This window comes from Lissotriton vulgaris, chromosome 5 (assembly GCF_964263255.1).
Source record: "Lissotriton vulgaris chromosome 5, aLisVul1.2, whole genome shotgun sequence".
NCBI lineage: Eukaryota > Metazoa > Chordata > Amphibia > Caudata > Salamandridae > Lissotriton > Lissotriton vulgaris.
This window is the reverse complement of record NC_141693.1, coordinates 1,948,465,873-1,948,488,631: the sequence shown is the minus strand read 5'-3', so window position 1 is coordinate 1,948,488,631 and position 22,759 is coordinate 1,948,465,873. Positions and strand designations below refer to the sequence as shown.

Sequence of the window (22,759 nt, the reverse complement as noted above, 5' to 3'; positions counted from 1 at the left end):
AAGGAAATTAACTTTCCGGATGCTCTCTCTTCAAGAAATTTTGCATCTTTTATCACCGGGAGATTGCATGGTCACCCTAGACCTCCAGGATGCATATTTCCACATCCCCATCCTGCCTCGCCACAGGAAATTCCTTCGCTTCAGTGTGGCTGGCAGGGACTACCAATTCAAAGTCCTTCCTTTTGGACTACGGTCAGCTCCAAGAGTTTTTACGAAGGTTTTAGCTCCAGTAGCTGCGCACCTCCGGCTGGAGGGAATACAAATTTTCCCATATCTGGACGATTGCCTTATAAAGGCCAATTCTCATGGCACCGTTCAACGTCACCTTCACCAGTGTCTCTACCTGTTTCAGTCTCTAGGCCTGACAATAAATTTCTCCAAATCCCAAATGCAATCGTCTCAAAGAATAGCATTCTTAGGAGCAATGTTGGACACTCACAAATGCAAAGCCTTCGTCTCCAAGGAGAGACAAATGAAAATAATTCGGCTAGCACAAGATCTCATGCAAAGAAAGTCAGCTTCTGTCCGACTATACAAATCCTTTCTGGGGATGGCATCGGCTTGTATTCCATTGCTTCCAAATTGCAGACTTCAAATGAGGCCGCTCCAGGAGGAACTAGTACTGCAGTGGCAACAGGTTTCAGGCACTTTCGAGGACCTCATTCAAATCACAACACTCATGAAAGAGTCTCTCCTGTGGTGGACACAGAAATGTCATCTCAGTCAGGGTCATGCGTTCCTTCAAGAACCACCAAGTCTCACCATCACTACAGATGCATCCCTCGAGGGCTGGGGGGCTCATCTGCAAGGCTTCACGATCAGTGGCAAATGGACTGTACAACAGAAACGGTGGCACATCAATCGTTTGGAACTGAGAGCCATTTTCCTTGCCCTCAAGGCGTTCTGTGCCATCATTCAGAACACCAATGTGTTGATAAGAACAGACAACACAACAAGTATGCACTACGTCAACAAGCAGGGAGGAACTCGATCTCTTCTCCTGTCTCAAGAGGCGCAGGAATTATGGACATGGGCTCTTCACCACAATGTACAGTTACATGCGGTGCATGTTCCGGGAACGGAAAACGTCCTTGCGGATGCACTCAGCAGGACCACAATCACCAACCACGAATGGGAGCTCCACCAGAACACAGTGGACCACATCTTTCATCAGTGGGGTTGGCCAGACCTAGACCTATTTGCGACAAGTACCAACAGCAAATGCCTGAGCTTCGCCAGCTGGCACCCCCACAAGAGTTCTCTGGGGAATGCATTCTCCCTCGATTGGTCCCTGAGGTTTGCGTACGCTTTCCCACCGATTCCGTTAGTCCCCAAGGTTCTGAGGAAGATGAGGAAGGAACCTTGCCGACTGATCCTGATCGCGCCCAGATGGCCGCGCCAGTATTGGTTTACAGAGCTCCTCCTACTATCAGAGAGCAAACCAATTCAGTTACATCCAATCCCGAACTTGCTCAGTGTTCAGGAAGGTCAAGTCTTTCATCCGGACCCAGCATCGCTGAGATTAGCAGCTTGGCTCCTGAACACCATGAGTTTGCACACTTGAACATCCCAGCAGACTGTAAAGAGGTGTTGGCCAAAGCTAGAGCACCAGCAACCATCAAGACTTACAGTCTCAAATGGAAACGCTTCTGTATCTGGTGCCGTTCAGCAGGTGTTCACCCTTTTTTGGCAAAACCTGAGGAAATTCTTCCTTTTTTCTTGCAGTTGGCACGAACAGGTCTGTCCCATGCTACTTTGAAAGTATTTCTAGCTGCAATATCCAGATATCGACAGGATGGGTCCAATTCTCTGTATTCATCAAGAATTATTCAACAGTTCTTTAAGGGTCTCTTTAGAATGTTCCCTCCAGTACGTCGTCCACCTCCTTTATGGCATCTGAATGTGGTTCTGGGTCAACTCATGCGTCACCCATTTGAGCCCATCCATCGAGCTGACTTGAAGTATCTTTCATGGAAAGTATCACTGCTTTTAGCCTTAACATCCGCAAAGAGAGTTAGTGATATCCAAGCTTTCACTGTTCATCATCCTTTCCTCCAATTCACTAGCGATTCTGTAATACTTCGCACCAATCCCAAATACATTCCGAAAGTGCCTTCGGATTTTCATTTGAACGAACCTATTGTTCTTAAATCATTTTTTCCAGACCCGCAAACTCCTGCGGAAAGAGCTTTACACTCGCTTGACATTAGAAGATGTCTCAAATTCTATCTACAAAGAACTTCTGCTGTACGCACCTCCGACCAGTTGTTCATTACCTACGGTGCGATTCGTAAAGGGCAGGCAGTATCAAAACAGACTATTGCAAGATGGATATCTGCTGCCATTGCCTTTTGCCATGCACAGGCTGGGAGACCGTTACCATCTGCGCCCAGAGCGCACTCTACAAGAGCAGTCTCCTCATCTACGGCCTTATTTGCTGGAGTCCCACTTCAGCAGATCTGCAAGGCGGCGACTTGGGCAAGCCGCCATACCTTTACCAGACATTACTGTCTAGAGTCCATCAGCGAGGCTGATACTTCTGTGGGTCGAGCTGTTCTACGGAACCTGTTTCATTAAGGTGAGCCTCTGTTTTCCCACCTCCTTGTTTCTGCTGTCAGACGCTTCTTATGTTATGTTTTCACATATTTTCTTGATTGCATTATGTTATGCTTTATATGATATGTGTTTATTCACTTCGCATTGTTATTTACATTACTAGCAGACAAGCTAGGTGTTATGAGCGTCTGTTCAGCAAAGATATGTACTGCTAGCTACTCTGATTCAGGCATGTGAATCTATGAAAGACACCCCTAATACTGGAGAAGAACAATAGTTACTTACCTGTAATCTGTGGTTCTCCAGTATTGGTGTCTTTCATAGATTCACATGCAACCCGCCCACCTCCCCTCAGAGGCTTTTAGGCTATTATGGTTACCTTCACTCCTTGCGAGAAAATCTGAGAGCCTGAGCCTCTGGGGAGAACATTCTGGTGGGTGCTAGCGCCTGATTGGCTGTAGTTTGGACCATACAAAATGACTATGATAGTCATAGATGGGAAGTTTTTGCCTACTGTACCATTGGCTGTGTTACTTCCTGGTTCTTTTCTATTGGTATTACTATATATTTATAGCATTTTATTGCTTTTTTATGTACCGTGGGACTCCCACTCCGACGACGGGGAATGATTCAGGCATGTGAATCTATGAAAGACACCAATACTGGAGAACCACAGATTACAGGTAAGTAACTATTGTTCTTACCTCCAGTCTTGCGGGCAGGCCTATGAAGAAGCACACCCTAGAACAACAGTCACTGCGGTCACAGGACCCTTGAGAAGGGCCAGCTCTAGGGCGGTGCAACCAGTGTGACCGCACCGGGTACTGACTTAAGGTGGAGGCATCATGTTTGCAAGTATATTATGGTTTTAAAAACGCTTGCTGCTTCCTTCCTGGTCCCAGCACTTTTCGGCAACACTAAAAATGTCATGATGACTCTGGTGATTAATGTTCTTCCTAGAGAGAGATTAGAATTTTGTCTAGTGGAAGTTTTAACTCATGGAGAGGTAGCTCAGAGGGTTAATGTACCGGCTGCAAAGAACATGCGCCATGCAGATCACAAAGTGCACATAATGTAAATAGGTCAGTGGACTATTGCTTTTGTCAGAGAGATCCTTTTGTTACTTGCAGTTTATAAGGTAAAATCCTAACAGTGAGCTATTAACTGTCATCTAAGAGCTGCATACAAACTGCAAGGTATAAATTAGAGCATTATGCCCCCCCCCCGTCTTTGATTATCCTAAAGTCCCTAAAAGTGTTCTTTTGGACAGAAATCAATTCTGATTATTAAGGAGAACCCCCAACCATGGTATTACGTTTTAAATTCCGGGTATTGTGTTTCTCCAGACCAATCACTATAAAACTATACGGGCTACTAGTATGGTTGTTATGTGACTCCTACACCTTGTAGTCCTTAGTCTTATGTAATATTTTCTATACAGTGATTTACACACATATTGATTGTCTCTGTGTATTGTGTGTGATGTGAAGTGCTCTGACACCCTACAATGGTATAAGTAGCGCTGTAAATCAAATTAAATGCATCTGCGAAAGAGTGGTTATGGAAACTAGGGGGGCACAATTAAAGGGTGGTAGTGAGGGAATCCATGGCAGAGGTGGTCATTGGGGGGCACTAACAAACATTAATGCACAGGACACCACCAGTGCTATGGCTGGCACTGCCCTTGAGGCCAGTCTGCCTCACCGATAGGTACCTCCATTGGCCTTGTTTCAGCAGTAGTAGCTGCAACTCACCAGGGATTGGCAATGCAGCATTTGCACGCACACCAAACTAAGTTTGCAAACTTCACAGTCTCCCTGCTTCTATCACATGCACTTTTAACATGTGCTGCCTGCTGTGGGGCCACTGGAATTAATTATGTAGCAAAGGATGATAACATTATGCCATAGTGTTGACTAAATTATGCATTAAAAAAAAGGCTGCAGCGTAATGCAGTATATTTTCAGATATTATATTATTTTGACGTGTGTACACATGCTTACAGTCTCTGGAAAGATTTTGCCTTATTAGTACCAGTGTAACATACAAACGCAGCAGTGAGAAAGGTGACCAGTCAACCTTTACAATAGGCCATCTTCTCCGCAGCAACACACATCACATTTTATATTAACTTTTGATATGTTTGACCTACAAACAATTTATTAGTTTAAATGGTCAGATCCTGCAGCAGATTTTGCATTATGAGAAAACATTTGCAAACTAGGATATTTTGCCATTCATGTTTGAACTGCTGTTGCGGGAAAAGGGAGAAGTGCTGATGACAGAAACTCCATGGCTCAGAGACAAATGGCTTGTGTTTCCACATTTTATCGTATTTGGTACATTCTGTGATTATTAAAAGCATAGCATATCCCACTTTCGGAATATATTTTAATGTTAAAAACTCATTATAACCTTAAATAATCATGTGTATACATTGGTTGATTAAACTGGGCAGTGAAATGCCAAACAAATACTAAAAATTGGGATGTCTGCGCATTCTGGCCACACCTCTGGCTGCACCCACAGATCCAATCCTTGGGTCATTCCCGCCCTCTGATTCTCTGCCCACAGTTCCCCTACTTTTTTTCCCCACTTCGACCACTGTGTAAGACTCAGCATCCATTGACCTGTGATGTGCAGCCGCTGCGGGCACCGCATGTGCCACACATTTACGGTGTTGGGCTTCTGCATAAGGGAACTGGCCATTATTGTATCCCTAAATGTGCGCACGTTGTCAGTTTGACATTGACTACACGTAGAGGGACTCTAAGTTTCTTTTAAAAAATATAGCTAACATTTGGACCTGTACATTTTATTTTGTATAAATTAATTGAATGTGTGTAAAATTTAGCAATGCCCAGGGAATTCTAGTAAAGGGAGCACCCATTGGCGAATCACTAGCGCGTGTGATTGCTGCATTATTTATTACTAACTTTGACGTTGTGCTTTAACTTTGGATAAAAGTTATCATGAATTCTAACACCAAGAAGCCAATATTGGTGAATATGTGTGCTGCAAATAATCCCTAACCTACATTGTGCATACAGTATATTTAATCTGGTGCTTTAATCATAGGCTGTTTTAAAGTATTCTGATAAAAATCGAATCGATTAGTGTTGGATCGAGGACCCGGAAGTCTGCACACCTAGCAGACAGAGATAAAGCACCTTGTCAGAAAGTTTAGCGTTTTCCCTACAGGTGGTGTTTGTTGGCCTGTGTCAGGGTCAGTCACATGTCCTGGATTCCTGGCATTTAATTGAGTCTATTCTAGTTCTGCGCCCCAGTGTTTCTTGTGCCCCACCTGGCACACATCATGTCGAAGGATGGTGATGACGTTAGCATTTTGCCCCCCCTGGAAAAATTTCTGCGGACGCCCATGGCTGTTGGCAATGTAAATAACAATGTCATTTATTTATAATTAAAAAAAAAAAAAGAAATGTCATGAGCAATGCCAATAGCTCTAACTTTTCCAAAGGCGAAACCATTGCATTGTAAATGCTTGTTTTCTACTCTGCCTCTGGCTTTCCCAGGTCTCAAACCGGGTGTGTTTTGGACCAACCCGGAAGGAGCTTGAAGCGTGGGTGCTGGCTGCAGGCTTGCTAGAGTCCATCTGGAACCTGCCTGAAGCCTGCCTGCCTGGGAACCCGCATGGTTGCTGTCGCGGAGGGACCTTTGCAAAAGCAGGCCCGAGCTGACGTTGAGGCCTGGGTGAAGGGCAGGGCGGGATGCCAGGAGTTTTTGTACTTCTTCTTTGATTTTCTCTTTCCTTAAACCCTACTCCTTTGTGCAATTTGCCCTTTTCCTCATTTGTTGTGCCCCTTTTGTTGGTTGCTCCTGGTTCCTCTTAGGCCCGATGGCCCTAGGGCTCCGGTCCACTGTCACCCCCCCTTTCCCTGTACTCTGCTGGGCCTCTTGTGCTGTTGGCGGGGGAAGCTAAGGGTTATTTGGTGTTGATGAGGCACAGGGTGTATCAGTGTGCCACTTTTGTTTTGCTTCTCTTTTTATTTTGTATTTTGTGCTGTATGCCCCTTTCTATGCGCTTTTCTGTTGAGGAAGGAGGGTGGGTGGTGGGTGCTAACAGTAGGGCCGAGGGGGCTGAGTGGAAATGGGGGCTCACAAGGTGGTGTTGCGAGCTGCACCCAGCCAGCTGTACCACCTCCACAAAACGGCCAGGGGCTTGCTCTCACTGCTGTCGTCCGCTAATGGCGGGCGCGCTTGCCTCTTACATTGGCCCGAGCCGAGGGATGTCTCAAAGTGACCGCAGCTCGCAGTAACGCGGGGATGGGCCGGGTATCGGAGGTCAGGAGTCGGGAGCAAAGTGAAACTCACGTCGCCTCGGCTTGCCTCAGTGCCACGCCCCACGTGAAGCGTAATCCTCCAGCAATCCATGCAAGAGTATGCAGACAGTCACACTCTCCAGAGAGAGACGCCAATACCTCCAACCACAATGCTTCATTGCATTTGCCAATTTTGAAAAAAGACATTCTGTGACTTGGTTTCTCTGGAATGGTAACTGTCATTCATTCTGCAAAAGGCCATTAAACAGTTTAGATTAAAGTTTTTTTTCGGTAATAGTGTTCTATGAATTTGTTTTTCAAAGAAATCACATACCGGTGTGGGCCTTGGATGAATTCACTTTTTCATCTACAGTCAATGAAATCTAGAGTAGTGAGGGAGTGGAAGGATTCGTAGTACACTGCTTGGGACAGTTAACTTTAATTCCTAGCAGACAAAGTGACTCTCTGCGGGGATAATAAAAGGCAAAACTTGGGACAGTACTTGATTTAATGACCCACCTTTCTTCCTTTCTTCCTTTCCCTCGTTTCTTCTGTTCTGTGCTCCAGTACTTTGAATACAGTTCCCAGTCGGAAGTCCAACACAGTATAGGAAAACAACTCTGCCTCACCGCCACTTTGAGCACTATCATGTTGGAGAAGTGTGTATCTGTCGAGATGGTCACCGTGGGGTCAGACTACCAGAAATTTGCCTTCACGCAGGTATGTCAAACAGAGCAGGAAAGGGGATGCATGAGGCTAAACTCACCCACACGCATAGTGCCAGCATCCCTCTTGAGGAGCCAGACAATGAATACTTATCCATTGTCTGAATAATTATTATATATTTATATTGTTACATGACAACAGTATATAGAAAGGTTATTGTTACTAATAATATTGTTATGCGCACTAATATTATTGTTATTCACAGAATATCACCTGACATATAGATCGTATCATAAATATTGTTGGTAATGAAAACTGCAATCAATGGAACGATATTTTTGTAAGCCATAGATAGGACAAGATATTTCTGTCAGAAGGTATTTACGAAAACAATTGATTTTTACCCATATGCTCATCAGTTAAAGTCCACCTACTTCAGTTGGGCCTCATTCCATTCAATAAGTGCTACCACCTAGAATGTAAAATGTATTTTTAATAAAGACCAAATATAGTAAAAATGTTAACATTATTAGTTTTACAATCATTGCCTTCTTCATAATTTTTGGCCTCATTCTTTCCTATTTTTTAATGTTTGTGTATTTTAAAAGTAATATAAAGATTGTGGGAGCCTACAGTAAGATTCGCTATCCCATTGGATTCTCTGCTAGCAGGAGAACTATGGGCATTCCCTGGGAGGCTGTTCTAAAAGCATGTGTCATATTACTCTGATTACCAAAGAGGCAATACCTCTAGTTAAAATAGGTAAACTCCCTTCTTTACGGAAGGGCGTGGCTTGGGAGCCGGAGATGGCGGACGGGTGAGCCTTGAGCTCGCACTAGCCTAGCCATTTATCCGATTTAAAGGGTAATTCCAACCAGACCCGGGGGCGCAGGAGGAAGACCTGCCCATGTGAGACCATGAGACTCCTGAATTTCTCTCGGGAACGCTCCTGTGGCATTGCCGAACGTCCGCTGCAGCAAAGAAGCGGACGGGTTGGATCGGCCCCAAGATGGCGGGTGCTGCTGCTGATGCGTAGCTCAATGACGAGTACGCAGGTGAGCCCCTGGCGGATACGGGACGTAGCTGTCTGCAGGAGATCCACCTGTGGACGTGAAGACCCCGCTGTGAGGCATCTGAGATGGTGGGGCAGGCTCCTTGAGCTGGCCTTCGTACTGGTGCGTGGCACTCATTGTGCGGCGGCGGCCGCAGAGCTCCAGGTGGTGCTGCGCCGCGAAGGAGGGTGCTGCTGGCGGGACCCTGAAAAAGGGATACAGGTTGGAGCGGAAGAGCGGATGCCTCTGTGGAGTTTTTGGGGGTCGGCAGCGAGCTGCTGGAGCACTCGTGGATCAGCGCTGGTTCCCTCGCTGTGTGCGAGGGCTTCTGCGTTGGCCCGGCCTTGAGGTGAGACGGTTCGTTGTAAGCACTTGCCTGAAGACGGACGGAGTTGGCAGAAGGCCCCAGGGGAGGTCCATGGACCCTGGTGTACCGCCCGCACTGCACGACAAGGTTGCGCCAGCTCAGGTGATTGAGAGCTGGTACGGGCGCGTCCCCCTTCGATGCTGAAGAAAGTTGCAGAGAATTTGGGGGATGGCCCTGGTGTGGGAATCAAGTGAACCCCCTAGCAGTGACTGATGGTGACCTGTCCCCATCATCATTGGCCGTGAACAGTGAATGGAGAGGTCTACACTGGGCTCTGGCCTGAACAGCAAAATACGGAAAGGCGCCAGGGGGACCCGCCGGACGGTGTGCGACCCTGGAGTGATGGGTACCTGCCGGGCAGACAACGGTTTCCTGCACATCCAGGACCTGCCAAACCCGGGCAAGGGCGGAGGAAAGAGTGGTTCCAGTCATGGGGAAGCAGATCGGTCCCCTCTCAGATCTGGAGGATGGCGAGATGGACTCTACTGCAAAGGACGATGGAGATGAGCAGGCAGAGGTGCCGGTCCATCAACAACTGGCCAAGATTCTTGTGGCAAAAGTGGACACCAAAGCGACCCTACATCAGCACATTAGCACAGTGGCGGTAGGCCTTGGTTTGTTGCGTGCCAAACATGCTAAGCTGTCTGTGCGGGTGAAACAGACGGAATCGTCCCTGGAGGTGCTAGCGCCGGCCCGGCAGGCTCTGTCGGCCCAGGTGGGCGAGCTGGCCAACAAGGTCAGTCAACTGGAGAAACGGGCGGGGGATGCAGAAGGGCGCAATCAACCTAACAACGTGCGAGTGGTGGGCCTTCCGGAAGGAGTAGAAGGGCAGGACATGGTCAGTTATCTGAAAACATGGCTGAGGGACGTTGTAAAGCCTCAGGGCCTTTCTCCATTCTACACTTTGGAAAGGGCCCACTGTGTGCCTGCCCGACTCCGTGCTGTGATGGCCAGGTTGATCAATTACTGGGACAGAGGCTTGCTACTCAGGAGGGCTCAGGAGGCTGGTCCGTTTCTCATGGAGAACAGTAGGGTCATGCTGTTCCCAGATTACATGTTCGAAGTCCAGCGGCACCGCTTCTCCTTCCTGGAAGTTAAAAAAGCTTTGCGGGAAGAGGTGGTACAATACTCGCTGATGTTCCTGGCCCGGCTCAAGATCATGCTCGATGGGACAACTCACTTTTACGATGACCGGAAAGCAGCCTGGGACTGGGTCGAGTCCTACCACGCAGGGGTCCTTCACAGCCTTGACCAGAGCGGCGACCGTCTGGCACGGAACGCCCGGGGAAAACTGCTGCGGAAACGCCAAAAGAAAATGGAATTCAAGAGGCAGAGTCCATCCCGGACGGCGATGGAGAGAGCTGCAGCGCCGGAAGCTGTCTCCCTTATGGTGCGATCTTGGGCCTCCTCTGCAGAGACAGACTCAGAAGCAAAGTATGGCGCGGAAGAAACTGATTTGGATGCCTCCCGGACCACCAGAGTAACGCCGCAGCTTTCAAATGACATGTAGGACTGAAAGTCTTGGAAAATGAGGTAAGGTTTTCTCCTTCCTTCCTCTCTCCTGCCTGTTTGTTTTGTCGTTCTATATCCTTTATGATCTACATGGGCGGGATTACTTCTTGTGAGCACTCAGGTTATTGCTAGATGTTGATTTGTTGCTGAAGCCACTATAGCGTGAGGACCGGCACTGACCCACTGAATCCAGAGCATACTACTTAATCGAAAAACGACAGCAAGAGGGCGCCGCTATACCTTCCAATTTGAAAAGGTTACTTCACGAAAATACGCAAATCCACTAATCATCTACGGCGCGAGGTAAGTGAGTCTCTGGTCCAGGCGCTTATATGAACAAGGGTACTCAAGATATGATTTCCATGTCCTGAAGATGGTCTCCTACACGAAAGAATAGAGACCGAAACGTCAACTTTGGCTTTATCTACTATTGAATGTATAATTGATTTTGTAATGGGTAGAAAAGCTTGAGCAATTGATGCAGCAAGGGTTGTATAAATTAATGTATTTTCCCTTCTGCGTCAGTGTTGTTTATCATGTACCCGCAAATATTTTAATTTGATTTGAAAAAGATTAAATACATACTTTTTCTATATACACCCGTTTTTTATCTCTTTTTTATCTCTTTTTGCTCGCTCCTTCTACTGATCACCAGTGAGTGACAGTCTTGAACTAATCAAATATCTGTTGTTGCATAACCAGCATTAGTGGGATCAAATCAGTAAGCCCACATGATTTCTTTCTGTAAGTGACTTTAAAACTTTTTTGTTTACTAAAATCCCTTGAAGTTATTTTCACCCTATCATATTCTTTGCCCAAACCCTCAAGGGTATACTGGGTTGCTCACTATCAATTATCAGATGTTGAGGGTGGCATAGGAGAGGGGGAGGGGCTCTCTGGGTAGGCGCTCCCGGGTGCGGGTTGGAACGGCCTATTATGGCTACTGCTACGTGAAGCTAGTTTTTCGGACGATTTGTTGGTTCCCTGGCACGCTGCGCCCCTCGCAAGTCCTAGTGCAGTTGGCCTTGGATCTTTCCGACCTGGTGTGAGTTTTCACTATGCGATTTGCTTGTGTTTTTGGGCAGCTGACCGTTGTTAGTCCACTCTTGGGATTGGGTGTTGTTTTGAGGGGATTTGCAGTTCTATGCCAGGAGGGTGGTTTCTGTGTGGGTGGGGGATGGGAAGTGGGGAGAATGGAAGGTTTGCTAGTCGATATGATGGCCGCATCCGTGGGTAGCCCTGAAGCGATTGGGGTTATGACCTGGAACATTAGGGGCATAGGATCACCAGCTAAGCGTTACAATGTTTTTAATTATATCAAGAGATGGCGGGCCAACTCTTGGCCTTCTCCCGGGAGTGCTGATATGGATTAGGCCAGGGGTGCCCTTCCAGCTTACCCGGAAAGTACAAGACCCTGAGGGGAGGTATGTGATGGTCACAGGCACTCTGAAGGGTAGGGAGATCACATTGTGCAGTGTGTATGGCCCTAATTGGGAGCAACTTCCCTTTCTGGATCGGCTGTCTGGGGTGTTAGCGGGGTTTCCCCATAAGACCATACTACTGGGAGGTGACTTTAACTGTGTTTTTGATATTCAGCAGGATAGATCCACACCTCCTCTGCGGAGTACCACAGCGTATGCCACCGCTAAGGGACTAGGGGCCTGGGCCATGGGTTGGGACCTCTATGAGGTTTGGCGACTACATATCGATGGGTGCAGAGAATATTTCTATTATTCACATCTTTATGACCTACACACACGCTTGAACATGTTCTTTTGTTCTGCCACTTTGTCACCCATGATGACCGGTGCTAAATATCTCGGCAGATCCCTTTCTGACCATAGCCCTTTACTCGTGGGGTTCGTCCCGGTCCTGGAGAGAGCCCCAATCCCACGTTGGCGGCTAGATCCGTCACTGCTGGATGACGATGGGTTCCGTAAGGGTCTTTCTGAGGCCTTAACTGATTATTTGTTTGTCAATCTGGGAACCGTCAGCTCCCTGCTGGTAGAATGGGAGGCATTTAAAGTGGTGACACGGGGTCATTGTCTGGGCAAGACTGTTGGCACTCAACGACTGGTCACACAGGAATTGACAGACTTAGAGGCCCGAATCCTGATTCTAGATAGTGAAACCCATAGTGAGTGTCACAGATTTTGAGGGTCATGTTCTCTCCTCCATCAAGGTTAATTAATGACGCATTTGAGGAATACTAAGAGTCCCTGTACGGTCCTCCAGGGCTGTCCCAGGGGGAAGAATTGCAGGCATATTTAGACGAGCAGCGACTAGTACAACTAGACCAAGATGCCCGGGACCAGTTGGCCTCCCCTATCAAGGCAGGCGAGATCAGGGCAGCTATTAGAGAAATGGGCAGAGGGAAAACGCCTGGGCCGGATGGCCTCCCAGCTGATTTTTATAGTACCTATATGAATGTTTTGGCCCCGGAGTTGGAACATATGTATGACGCCGAGCTTCGCAACATGTGCCTACCGCCCTCACTCCAGGAAGCATTAGTGATCCCACTGCCCAAATCTAAATTGGTCCATCCTAGATTGACACAATTCAGACCACTCTCCATGTTAAATATGGATCTCAAAGTTTAAATTAAAGTATTAGCCCGAGATTACTACCCCACATGTGTCGACTGGTACATGCAGATCAGAGCGGTTTTATTTCCTCATGTTCCACGTCGAGTAATCTCAGAAGGTTATATCAGGTTATGTTTCATCCAGACCTGCGAGAATATCCTGCTGCAGTGGTAGTAGCAAATTATCTGGAAAAAGCCTTCAACACCTTACGCTGGGACTTCTTATTTGCGGTATTGGGTTTATAGTAGCTGGGAGACGTGTGGTTGTAGTGGAACCGACTGCTCTATGGAAACCTCACGGCACGAGCGAACGGGGACAACGATCTCGGCGTCCTACTCCATTTATAGAGGGACCTGGCAGGGGTGCCTCTTGTCGCCTCTGATTTTTGCTCTTGCCATGAATCCTTTGGCGGCGAGAATGTGGAGGGAATGCAAGGGGTTGGGGGTGACGCTCAATGGGATTCCCCATATCATTTCGCTCTATGCGGATGATGTGCTGATCTATTTGCATGACAGGACTTCAGGAGTCCGTCAAGTGCTGGACATCCTGGATGAGTTTACCGTTCTATCAGGCCTACGGGTGGCTGGGAAAAAAATTGTATTCTTGTTGCACCACACCATGCCTAGGCCACTGAGCCTACCAGCTACCCTGGCATGGGCACCTGTGTCTGTTAAATATCTAGGGATACAGATTTACCATACGCTGGCGGACTTGTTTGATGGAAATCTTGGAGGCACCCTGAGGTCTTTGCGATCGCAGGTGGCCTTTTGGCACTCTCTCAAGTTTTCATTTATGGCTCGGCTGGCATTATCGAATACAATTGTTCTCCCCGCCTATTGTATTATTTTGTTAATCTTCCAGTATTGATACCAAAATCGTGGTTTAGGATGTTGGATGGGCTTCTTAGAGATCTCATATGGGATTGCGGCCGTAATAGAGTACAAAGTAGCAAGTTCTCAATGGGAATTGTCCCCCAGCGCACCGCGTTAGGTGATACCCGCAGGTATAATAAAGTTCAAGCAGACAAGAGTTTATTTCCAAATTGTTCTGTTATTATAGTTTTCAAAAAATTCATGGCAATTCCAATTCCATTTTGCTTTAAATGTAGTAATAAAAAACGAACTAAATACAGAGATACTGTATTTAGTTCGTTTTTTATTTGTTGATTTACAGACCCCTCCCCTGACGAAGGGCTGAACGAGCCCGAAATGCATAGGGATTGATGGGATTGATGGAAAAAATTGTGGATGTATTTTCTGATGCCTAAGAAATACTTATACCACATTTAAAGCGAAATGGAATTGGAATTGCCATGAATTTTTTGAAAACTATAATAACAGAACAATTTGGAAATAAACTCTTGTCTGCTTGAACTTTATTATACCTGCGGGTATCACCTAACGCGGTGCGCTGAGGGACAATTCCCATTGGGAACTTGCTACTTTGTATTTATCTCAACGCTGCATTGTTCAGACAGCGAAGCCCTAGCCTGCACGCAACAACTTCTCATTTATTCAAAGTTGATATACTTGTAAATGTAAATGTAAATGTACAGGAATTTATATAGCGCAAATCACCGAGCGGTTTCTAAGCGCTTGCTTAGGGAACCCGTCCTGGTATTCCCCTGTGAGGTAACCCCAGCAGGGTATCAGCAAGGTGAAAGCCAGGCATCCCGCCGCGAGGGGCCGTTGTGGAGATTAAGCAAGCTATTGCCCAGTGTTGCAGAGTGTGAACCAGTGAATCGAGTAGGCACCAGAGCGAGAATTGTCGAGTCCATGGTCATTTTAGGACTCAAGACCCCGTCGAGCTGGGAATTGAACCCTGGTCCCGGGTTGACCTCTGCTTCCAGGTCTGCCTCCTCTAACCAGTGAGCCACACTTCTCCACGTAAAAGCGGTGCGTGCCTTACCAATTCAGGCCGTAATAGAGTGTCATTACAGACCCTACGCCTCCCACTTACAGACGGAGGTTTGTTGGCCCCAGATTTCGAGGCGTACTATTTGGCGGCCCAACTCCAATAGTTGACAAGGTGGTTAGATGGCAGGGATTTGAATACGTTCTCACTCCCCGCCGGGGCATTGTATATAAGGTTATTTCCCAGGATGCTTAACCATCATCAGAAGATACTAAATATGGGAACACTGCTTTCGGTAGCAGTGAAGTGCTGGGACAGGTGTGTGGCCCAATCCCGGGAGACTCAGCTTTACGCCTGAGCCTTCTGCTCAAGGGTATTACCCAGGCACGGCTGAGTCCCCCCTCACGCAGCGACACTTGATGGGTTGGGAGGAGGCGGGAGTACATACGGTGGGTGACTGTTATAGAGATAAAGAGTGGCTCCTGCTGGCTGATTTTTTTACATACCATGAACTTTCCCCCTGGCAATTCTTAAACTACTATAAGCTCAGAAGGGCAGTGTCTAAACTTTGGGGTGCAGCCACTGGCGAGCCGGATACACTCCCGGCCCTTGAAGCGGTGGTGACTCTGGGTTCTGCGGGACACCTGATACACTGGCTTTACCTAGCCATAAGAGAGTTGGCGCCTAGAATGTTGCAGGGTTTACGGGAAAGATCGTTGACGCAACCCTTGACAGAAAAAGAATGGCAGAAAGTCCTAGTAATCCCGAAAAAGGTCTCAAGGAATACGGTCTTTTATGCCCTTCAATTCAACATCCTACTTAGAACCTACCTCACACTGCATCGGTTGAATGTGGTTTATAATAGAGACGATCAGTCTTGCGCTAGGTGTTTATTGGGGCACGCTGACTTTGACCATATGATCTGGTCCTGTCCGATGCTCTCTAATTATTGGAGCAAGATTGTAGACCTGGTTAATAAAGTGTTGTCTCGCACTTTGCCTTGCAGCCCTGAGGTCTGTGTTTTGGGCCTCTTCCCGAGACCCAAATCCCGCAAGTTCGGGCACAGATTTGTAGATCTGGCCTTCCTCCCGGCCAAGAGGAGGATTGTGCTCAATTGGAAATCAAAGACTCTGCCTCTGGTAACCACATGGGAAGCAGATGTTACTTATTGGATCTGAGCGGAGGAACGGGTACTGATTTCTGAGGAGAGATTACGAAGCAACGTAAACTGTATGCAGAGCCATGGGGTGATATTGCCAGGTCGTGGGAAGAACGTCAGAGATTGGACCAGGACCACCAGGGAGATGGGACCAAGACTGAAGAGTAGATAAACGCATGGAGGCTGCCACGAATGCTTTGCCCCAGTTGCTCTGAACCGTGGACAGGACTGACCCCCTACCCGCCCTGCCCACTACATTGTCGATACTTAACTCCTTTTTCACAGTTGAACCACGTTATTGATTTTTTTGTCGTTTTGGTTAAGTTTTCTTTCATGTTAGCGTGCAGAAGGAATCCTTTGGGTCTGGAGTATGTTTATTTTTCTTTTTTTGTTTGTTTCCTCAACAATTATAATGTATGGCCTCTTACATTCGAGGGAATAAGTGAGACTATCCTTATTCTGCAGTCTGTAAGGTCAACTAGTAGTCCCACTCGGCTGGCTATTGTTTTTTTTTTTTTTTTTTTTTTTTTTGTGCCTGGGCCTGGGCTTGTACTTTAAATATGGTGTAGGAAATGAGTGCACATTTATGATATGAAGATTTTGAGCAATGTAATAAACGACTATATATATTGTTGATAGATATGGACAAAGATTGCACGAACATTGAAAGATATTCACTGAGACCTTTGGCAGAGCGATACCCCGTCCCTTGGATGAAAATAATATCTATGCATTGTATTATGTTTTAGGTATATGTGTATGGTGGCAACTTCTTTATGACGGAAATACATTTGTATAAATGATGTCTGCTAACATACTTTTAAAAAACTTTAATAAATAGATTTTAAAAAAACTCCCTTCTTTACCCTCCACCTTTACTCAATGGGTTCTTCAAGGGTTAAAGCTCTTCTGCCTGTACATGTAGCTCCTCGGCTCACTTCTGATGCACTACAATATTACTTTTCACCTCTACATTGACGATACTCCTCTTTCCTGGAAGCTACCTCACTATAAGACATTATTGTTCTGGAGAACATTGTAATATTCGCCCAATCTTGGATATTGCCTCATCACTCAAGCTGAAACCTCTAAAGGCTGAGTTCTGCATCCTAGAGACCTTCATTGAAGTTTTAAATGTTAGAATAATTCTCAGCTGCATGCAAGTGACCTTCTTCCACAATTTAATCCAAAGAAGGACATTTAAAGATGTCCATTGTAAAAAATGACACCCTTTACATAGCCCATCCAAGCAAAAGTCTTCCCAAATGATATTCCTGAAAATAAGGAAAGTCATTAGATGAAGTATATTGCATCTTGCTGCTAACTGTGTGCTGAATTAGGGTAAACTGTGACCCAGTAGTCTTTATATTGAGAACATGCATTCAGGGTGGATCTGTTAGACCTTTCAGCCTTAGGGTGGTCTCCCCACCCCCCGCCTGACTTTTTGCTTTCCTCCCTTTTTCTGACCTTGTTTTTTCTGGCCATAGGATTCTAAGCACTTTACCACTGGTAACCAGTGCTAAAGTGCATGTGCTCTCTATTTTAAACTTGACAATATTAGATTATTCCAAATTGGCATATTTAATTTACTTATAAGTCCCTAGTAAAAGTGCACTACATGTCCCAAAGGCCTGTAAATGAAATGTTATTAGAGGGCCTGCAACACTAATTGTGCCACCCACTTAAGTAGCCCTTTAAATATGTATCAGCCTTTCCATAGCATAACATGTGTGTGCAGTTTAAACTGCCATTCCGACCTGGCAAAATAAACCCTATTCCAGACCCAAACCATCTTTTTTAATACATAATGTCCTGGTAGTGAAAAACGTTTAAATTTGATTTCCACTGCTGCAAGACCTATACCTTCCAAAAATAAGATTGGGATTGCCTTATTACCTTTTATAAGTGTAATTTCCAAATAGAAATATGTAATTTTTTAAAGTTCTGTGTGTCTAGAATCCTAATTTAATAGCCTAACTTATTCTTGAAATCCCACTTTTAAAAAGTTGACAATTTGATGCCTAAGAGATTTAGTGCATGCAACCTGTCTCTGGTTACATGACTGGGTGCAGTTGGCCTTTGTGTATTCCTCTTAGACAGCTACACACAATGGGAGCTTAGGTGTGACTGAAAGATGGGAGGGAGGAGCTGGATCCAGCCTCCCTTACACCTGAATAGGCCGTGTTCTGTCCCCATACAAAGGATGCATAATTAACCTGAAGCCAGGGCAGGGAGAACAGGGAATCTGTGCACTTCAAAGGCCTGCCTCTCGAAACGTCTCCCCACTTCAAAGGCATAACTGGGTATAAAAGAAGGACCTCAGACCGCATCACTTCAGTTCACTTCTTGACATGTTGATGCTGTGCCAGGAAGAAGGACTGCTGTGCTACTGAAAGTCTGCCACTTTGCTGGACTGCACTCTGCTGGATTCCTGCTTTGCTGTGCTGACCTGCTACCTGCTGCCATCTTGTCTGGGTGAGGGCTGGACCTGCATAACATGAAGCCAGAGTGACTCCAGGGGCTAGTTGGCTGGCCTCCTGATCTGAAGAATTGGGGACATAACAGGCTTCCAGCCATCATGTACTTACACCTGGACTCTGCCATCTGTGAGTCTGCCCTGCCAAGCGGTGCCACCTCAGTCCTGGATCCTTGGAAGTTCCCCTGAGGTACTTGCCAGCGGAACTAATGCATCCACTCTGCTAAGTGGCGCATCCTTGAGTAGAACCGACGCATCACCTCTGCAGCGTGGATTGGGCCTGCTGCAAAGACCCGCCTTGCTCACTGCAGTTCTCGGAACTGACACATCACCATGGTGGCAGGGCACATCCTCAGTCCAGCTTCTTGTATCTCTCGCCGACGGCAGCCTGGCGACAGTAGACTCCACATCGCAGCTCATTGGAACCGACACATCGCCAGGTGCCCGCAGCATACCCAACATCAGACTTTGCATCCGGACCTGCCTCGCACCAGCACCCGCCAAGTCGAACACCAGCAGCACCCACCTCAAGTGCATCCTGCTCAACACCCGCTCCGTCCACAGACACGCCATCGAACTCTGGAACCTCCTAGACGCCACAGCCCCTGACGTTGCCTTCCTCACGGAGACCTGGATGAACACCTCTTCAGCTCCCGACATCGCCATCGCTATCCCAGAGGGCTACAAGATCGTCCGGAGGGACCGCAACGCCAACCAGATGGGAGGAGGCATCGCCATCATCCACAGGAACACCATCCGTCTCACGACCAGCACCGACAACACCCTGACCAGCGCCGAACACCTGCATTTCCAGATCCACACCAACCCGAACACCACCCTCAGAGGCACCCTGATCTACCGACCCCCTGGACCACGCACACAATTCAGCGAGGACATCGCCGACTTCGTCAGCCCGCATGCCCTCCCCTCCGCTGACTACATCCTCCTGGGGGACCTCAACTTCCATCTGGAGAACAACAACGACCGCAACACCAGCACCCTGCTCGACAACCTCGCCAATCTTGGACTCAAGCAGCTAGTGTCCACCCCCACCCACCTCGCCGGACACACACTCGACGCAGTCTTCTCCTCCAGCACAGACATCGCCTTCAGCCACGCCACAGAGCTTCAATGGACGGACCACAGCTGCGTCCACTTCACCTTCAAGAGAACGACGACCCACCACCACCAGCAACAGGCCGCCCGCAGAAGCTGGAACAGGATCACAGCAGACCAGCTCGCCACCTCCCTGAGCCAGCACCCTCCTGCCAGCTCAGCGAACCCCAGCCAGGCCGCCGACAACCTCACGAAGTGGATCAGCATCTGCGCGGACGAGCTCGCCCCGCTGAGGACCCCGCCCAGCAGACCCGGCAGCAAGAAAGCCCCGTGGTTCACCGACGAACTCAAGAGCTCCAAGAAGAACTGCCGAGCCCTCGAGAAAGCCTGGAGAAGGGAACCTACACCGGACAACAGGACCTCCTTCAAGCTCGCCACCCGGAAGCACCACCAGCTGATCCGCGCCGCCAAGAAAACAGCATTCAAGGACCGGTTGGACAACAACGCACACAACTGCAAGGAACTCTTCAACATCGTTAAAGAGCTTTCCAACCCCAGCGCAGGAAACAACGACATCACCCAATCGCAAGACCTCTGCAACTCCCTCGCTTCATACTTCCACAACAAGATCGCGGACATACACAACAGCTTCAACAACCAACCAACGCACACCATGACCAAACAACCACCCCCCACCACCACCCTCCACGCCTGGACCCCGATCAGCACCGATGACACCATCCGCACGATGAACTCCATCCACTCCGGATCACCGACCGACCCCTGCCCTCACCACGTCTTCAACAAGGCCGACGCTGTCATCGCACCCCACCTGCGAGACATCATCAACACATCCTTCGACACCGCCACCTTCCCTGAGAGCTGGAAACACGCCGAACTCAGCGCTCTACTCAAGAAACCAACAGCGGACCCCACCGAACTCAAGAACTACCGCCCCATCTCGCTCCTCCCGTTTCCAGCCAAAGTCATCGAGAAGACCGTCAACAAGCAGATGGCCGCCTTCCTCGAGACGAACGGATCCCTCGACCCCTCACAGTCCGGCTTCCGAGCCAATCACAGCACCGAGACCGCCCTCATCGCCGCCACCGATGACATCCGAGCCCTGATGGACAATGGAGAAACAGCGGCCCTCATCCTCCTAGACCTCTCTGCGGCATTCGACACGGTCTGCCACCGCACCCTAGTACAGCGCCTCAGCAACATCGGAATCCAGGACAAGGCGCTGGAATGGATCATCTCCTTCCTCGACGGAAGAACACAGAGAGTCCGCCTACCACCGTACAAGTCAGAGGCCTCCGAAGTCATCTGCGGCGTCCCTCAAGGATCATCTCTGAGCCCCACCCTCTGCAACGTCTACATGAGCCCCCTCGCGGCCATCGTACGCAAACACAACCTCAGCATAATCTCCTACGCCGACGACACCCAGCTGATCCTCTCCCTGACCAACAACCCCGCCTCCGCCAGAGCCAACCTGCACGAAGGGATGAAAGAGGTAGCCGAGTGGATGACGACCAGCCGCCTGAAACTGAACTCGGACAAGACGGAGGTCCTCATCCTGGGCTCCTCACCCTCCGCCTGGGACGACTCCTGGTGGCCTCCTGCCCTGGGCACCGCACCCAAACCGACAGACCATGCACGCAACCTGGGCTTCATCCTGGACTCCTCCCTCTCCATGAGACCAGGCAAGTCAACAACGTCTCCTCGGCGTGCTTCAACATCCTACGCATGCTACGGAAGATCTTCTGGTGGATCCCCACCGAGACCAGGAAGACCGTCACCCAGGCCCTCGTCACCAGCCGACTGGACTACGGCAACGCCCTCTGCGCCGGTACCACCGCCAAGCTCCAGAAGAGACTCCAGCGGATCCAGAACGCCTCAGCCAGACTCATCCTCGACATCCCACGAACCAGCCACATCACCAGACATCTGAGAGACCTTCACTGGCTCCCCGTCAACAAAAGAATCACCTTCCGCCTCCTCACGCACACACACAAAGCCCTACACGACCAAGGCCCGAGCTACCTCAACAGCCGGATCAACTTCTACGCTCCCAAACGCCACCTCCGATCAGCCAACCACGCCCTCGCCGCCGTCCCCCGCATCCGAAGAGCGACTACAGGAGAAAGGTCCTTCTCCTACCTGGCCGCCAAGACCTGGAACTCCCTCCCGACCGACCTGCGCCTGACCCAAGACCACCTCTCCTTCAGGAAGAAGCTGAAGACCTGGCTGTTCGAGCAGTAGCGGCACCCCCACCCCCCCCAGCGCCTTGAGACCCTACGGGTATGTAGCGCGCTCTATAAGTGTCACTGATTGATTGATTTGCGAGCCGATTTAGGCTTCATGAATTAGGCTGATAGACACTTGTGCATTGAAAACACATTTGAATAATATGATGGTTTGATGTTTTGCGCACATATAGGCTTCTGTGGCATTATGATGCATTATGGGAGCGCAAGTTTACAAAGGCACACCCACGGTTAACATTTCACCTTGACTGTTTGCGCATGAAGGGGAGGGGTCTAATTAGTATTCCTTATTTGCGATTAGCAATTTGCTAATCGCAAATAAGATTGCGATTTGAAGGGTGCCAGGGGTGTCCAAAGGACACCCTGTAGCACCCCTCAAATGACATTTGACACAGGTGTTGCACACACACATGTCCAAAGGAAATGTGTGTGTGTAACATGCAACTCAGAAAAATGCATTTTAATGCATTTTTCTGAGTTTTCGCAATTTACTACGAGGTCTGACCTCGCGGTAAATTGCGGCCAGAAATTGCGAATTCGCAAATTAAAATTGCATGATGAATTGCATTTAAGGAATCTCAAATTGAGATTCCTTAAATGTAAATCCTCGCAAAATTGCGAGATCGCAATTATCGATTTTTGCATTTGGGATGATGAATCCCAAATGCAAAAAACGCACTCGCAAAGGGCCAGATTGCAACCTGGCCTGCTGGCAGGGACAGTGGTTGCTCTCACCACAGCGCAGCGGCCGCCATTTAAGGCGAGGTGGGAGGGAGGAGCAGCTGGGAGGCGGGAGCGGGTGGCAAATGGGCATGAGGGAGCGGGAAACAGAAGGCAAAAGGGGTGGGGCCGCAGGGGGGTGGTGGCGGGAACAATGGCGAGGGGTAAGGGGTACAGAAGGCAAAAGTGGAAAAAGAGTTAAAAATCAG

The 22,759-nt window shown here is 48.3% G+C and overlaps 1 protein-coding gene across 1 annotated transcript in view; it reads left to right on the top strand.

The window, feature by feature from the left end:
- Positions 1-22,759, top strand: part of LOC147717834 (polypeptide N-acetylgalactosaminyltransferase 6-like) — a 470,804-nt gene that overhangs the window by 408,405 nt on the left and 39,640 nt on the right. Inside the window, exon 10 of the mRNA XM_086919886.1 lies at positions 7,404-7,556. Within this exon, the coding sequence (XP_086776012.1) occupies positions 7,404-7,556 (153 nt within the window). The remainder of the gene's footprint in view (positions 1-7,403; positions 7,557-22,759) is intronic.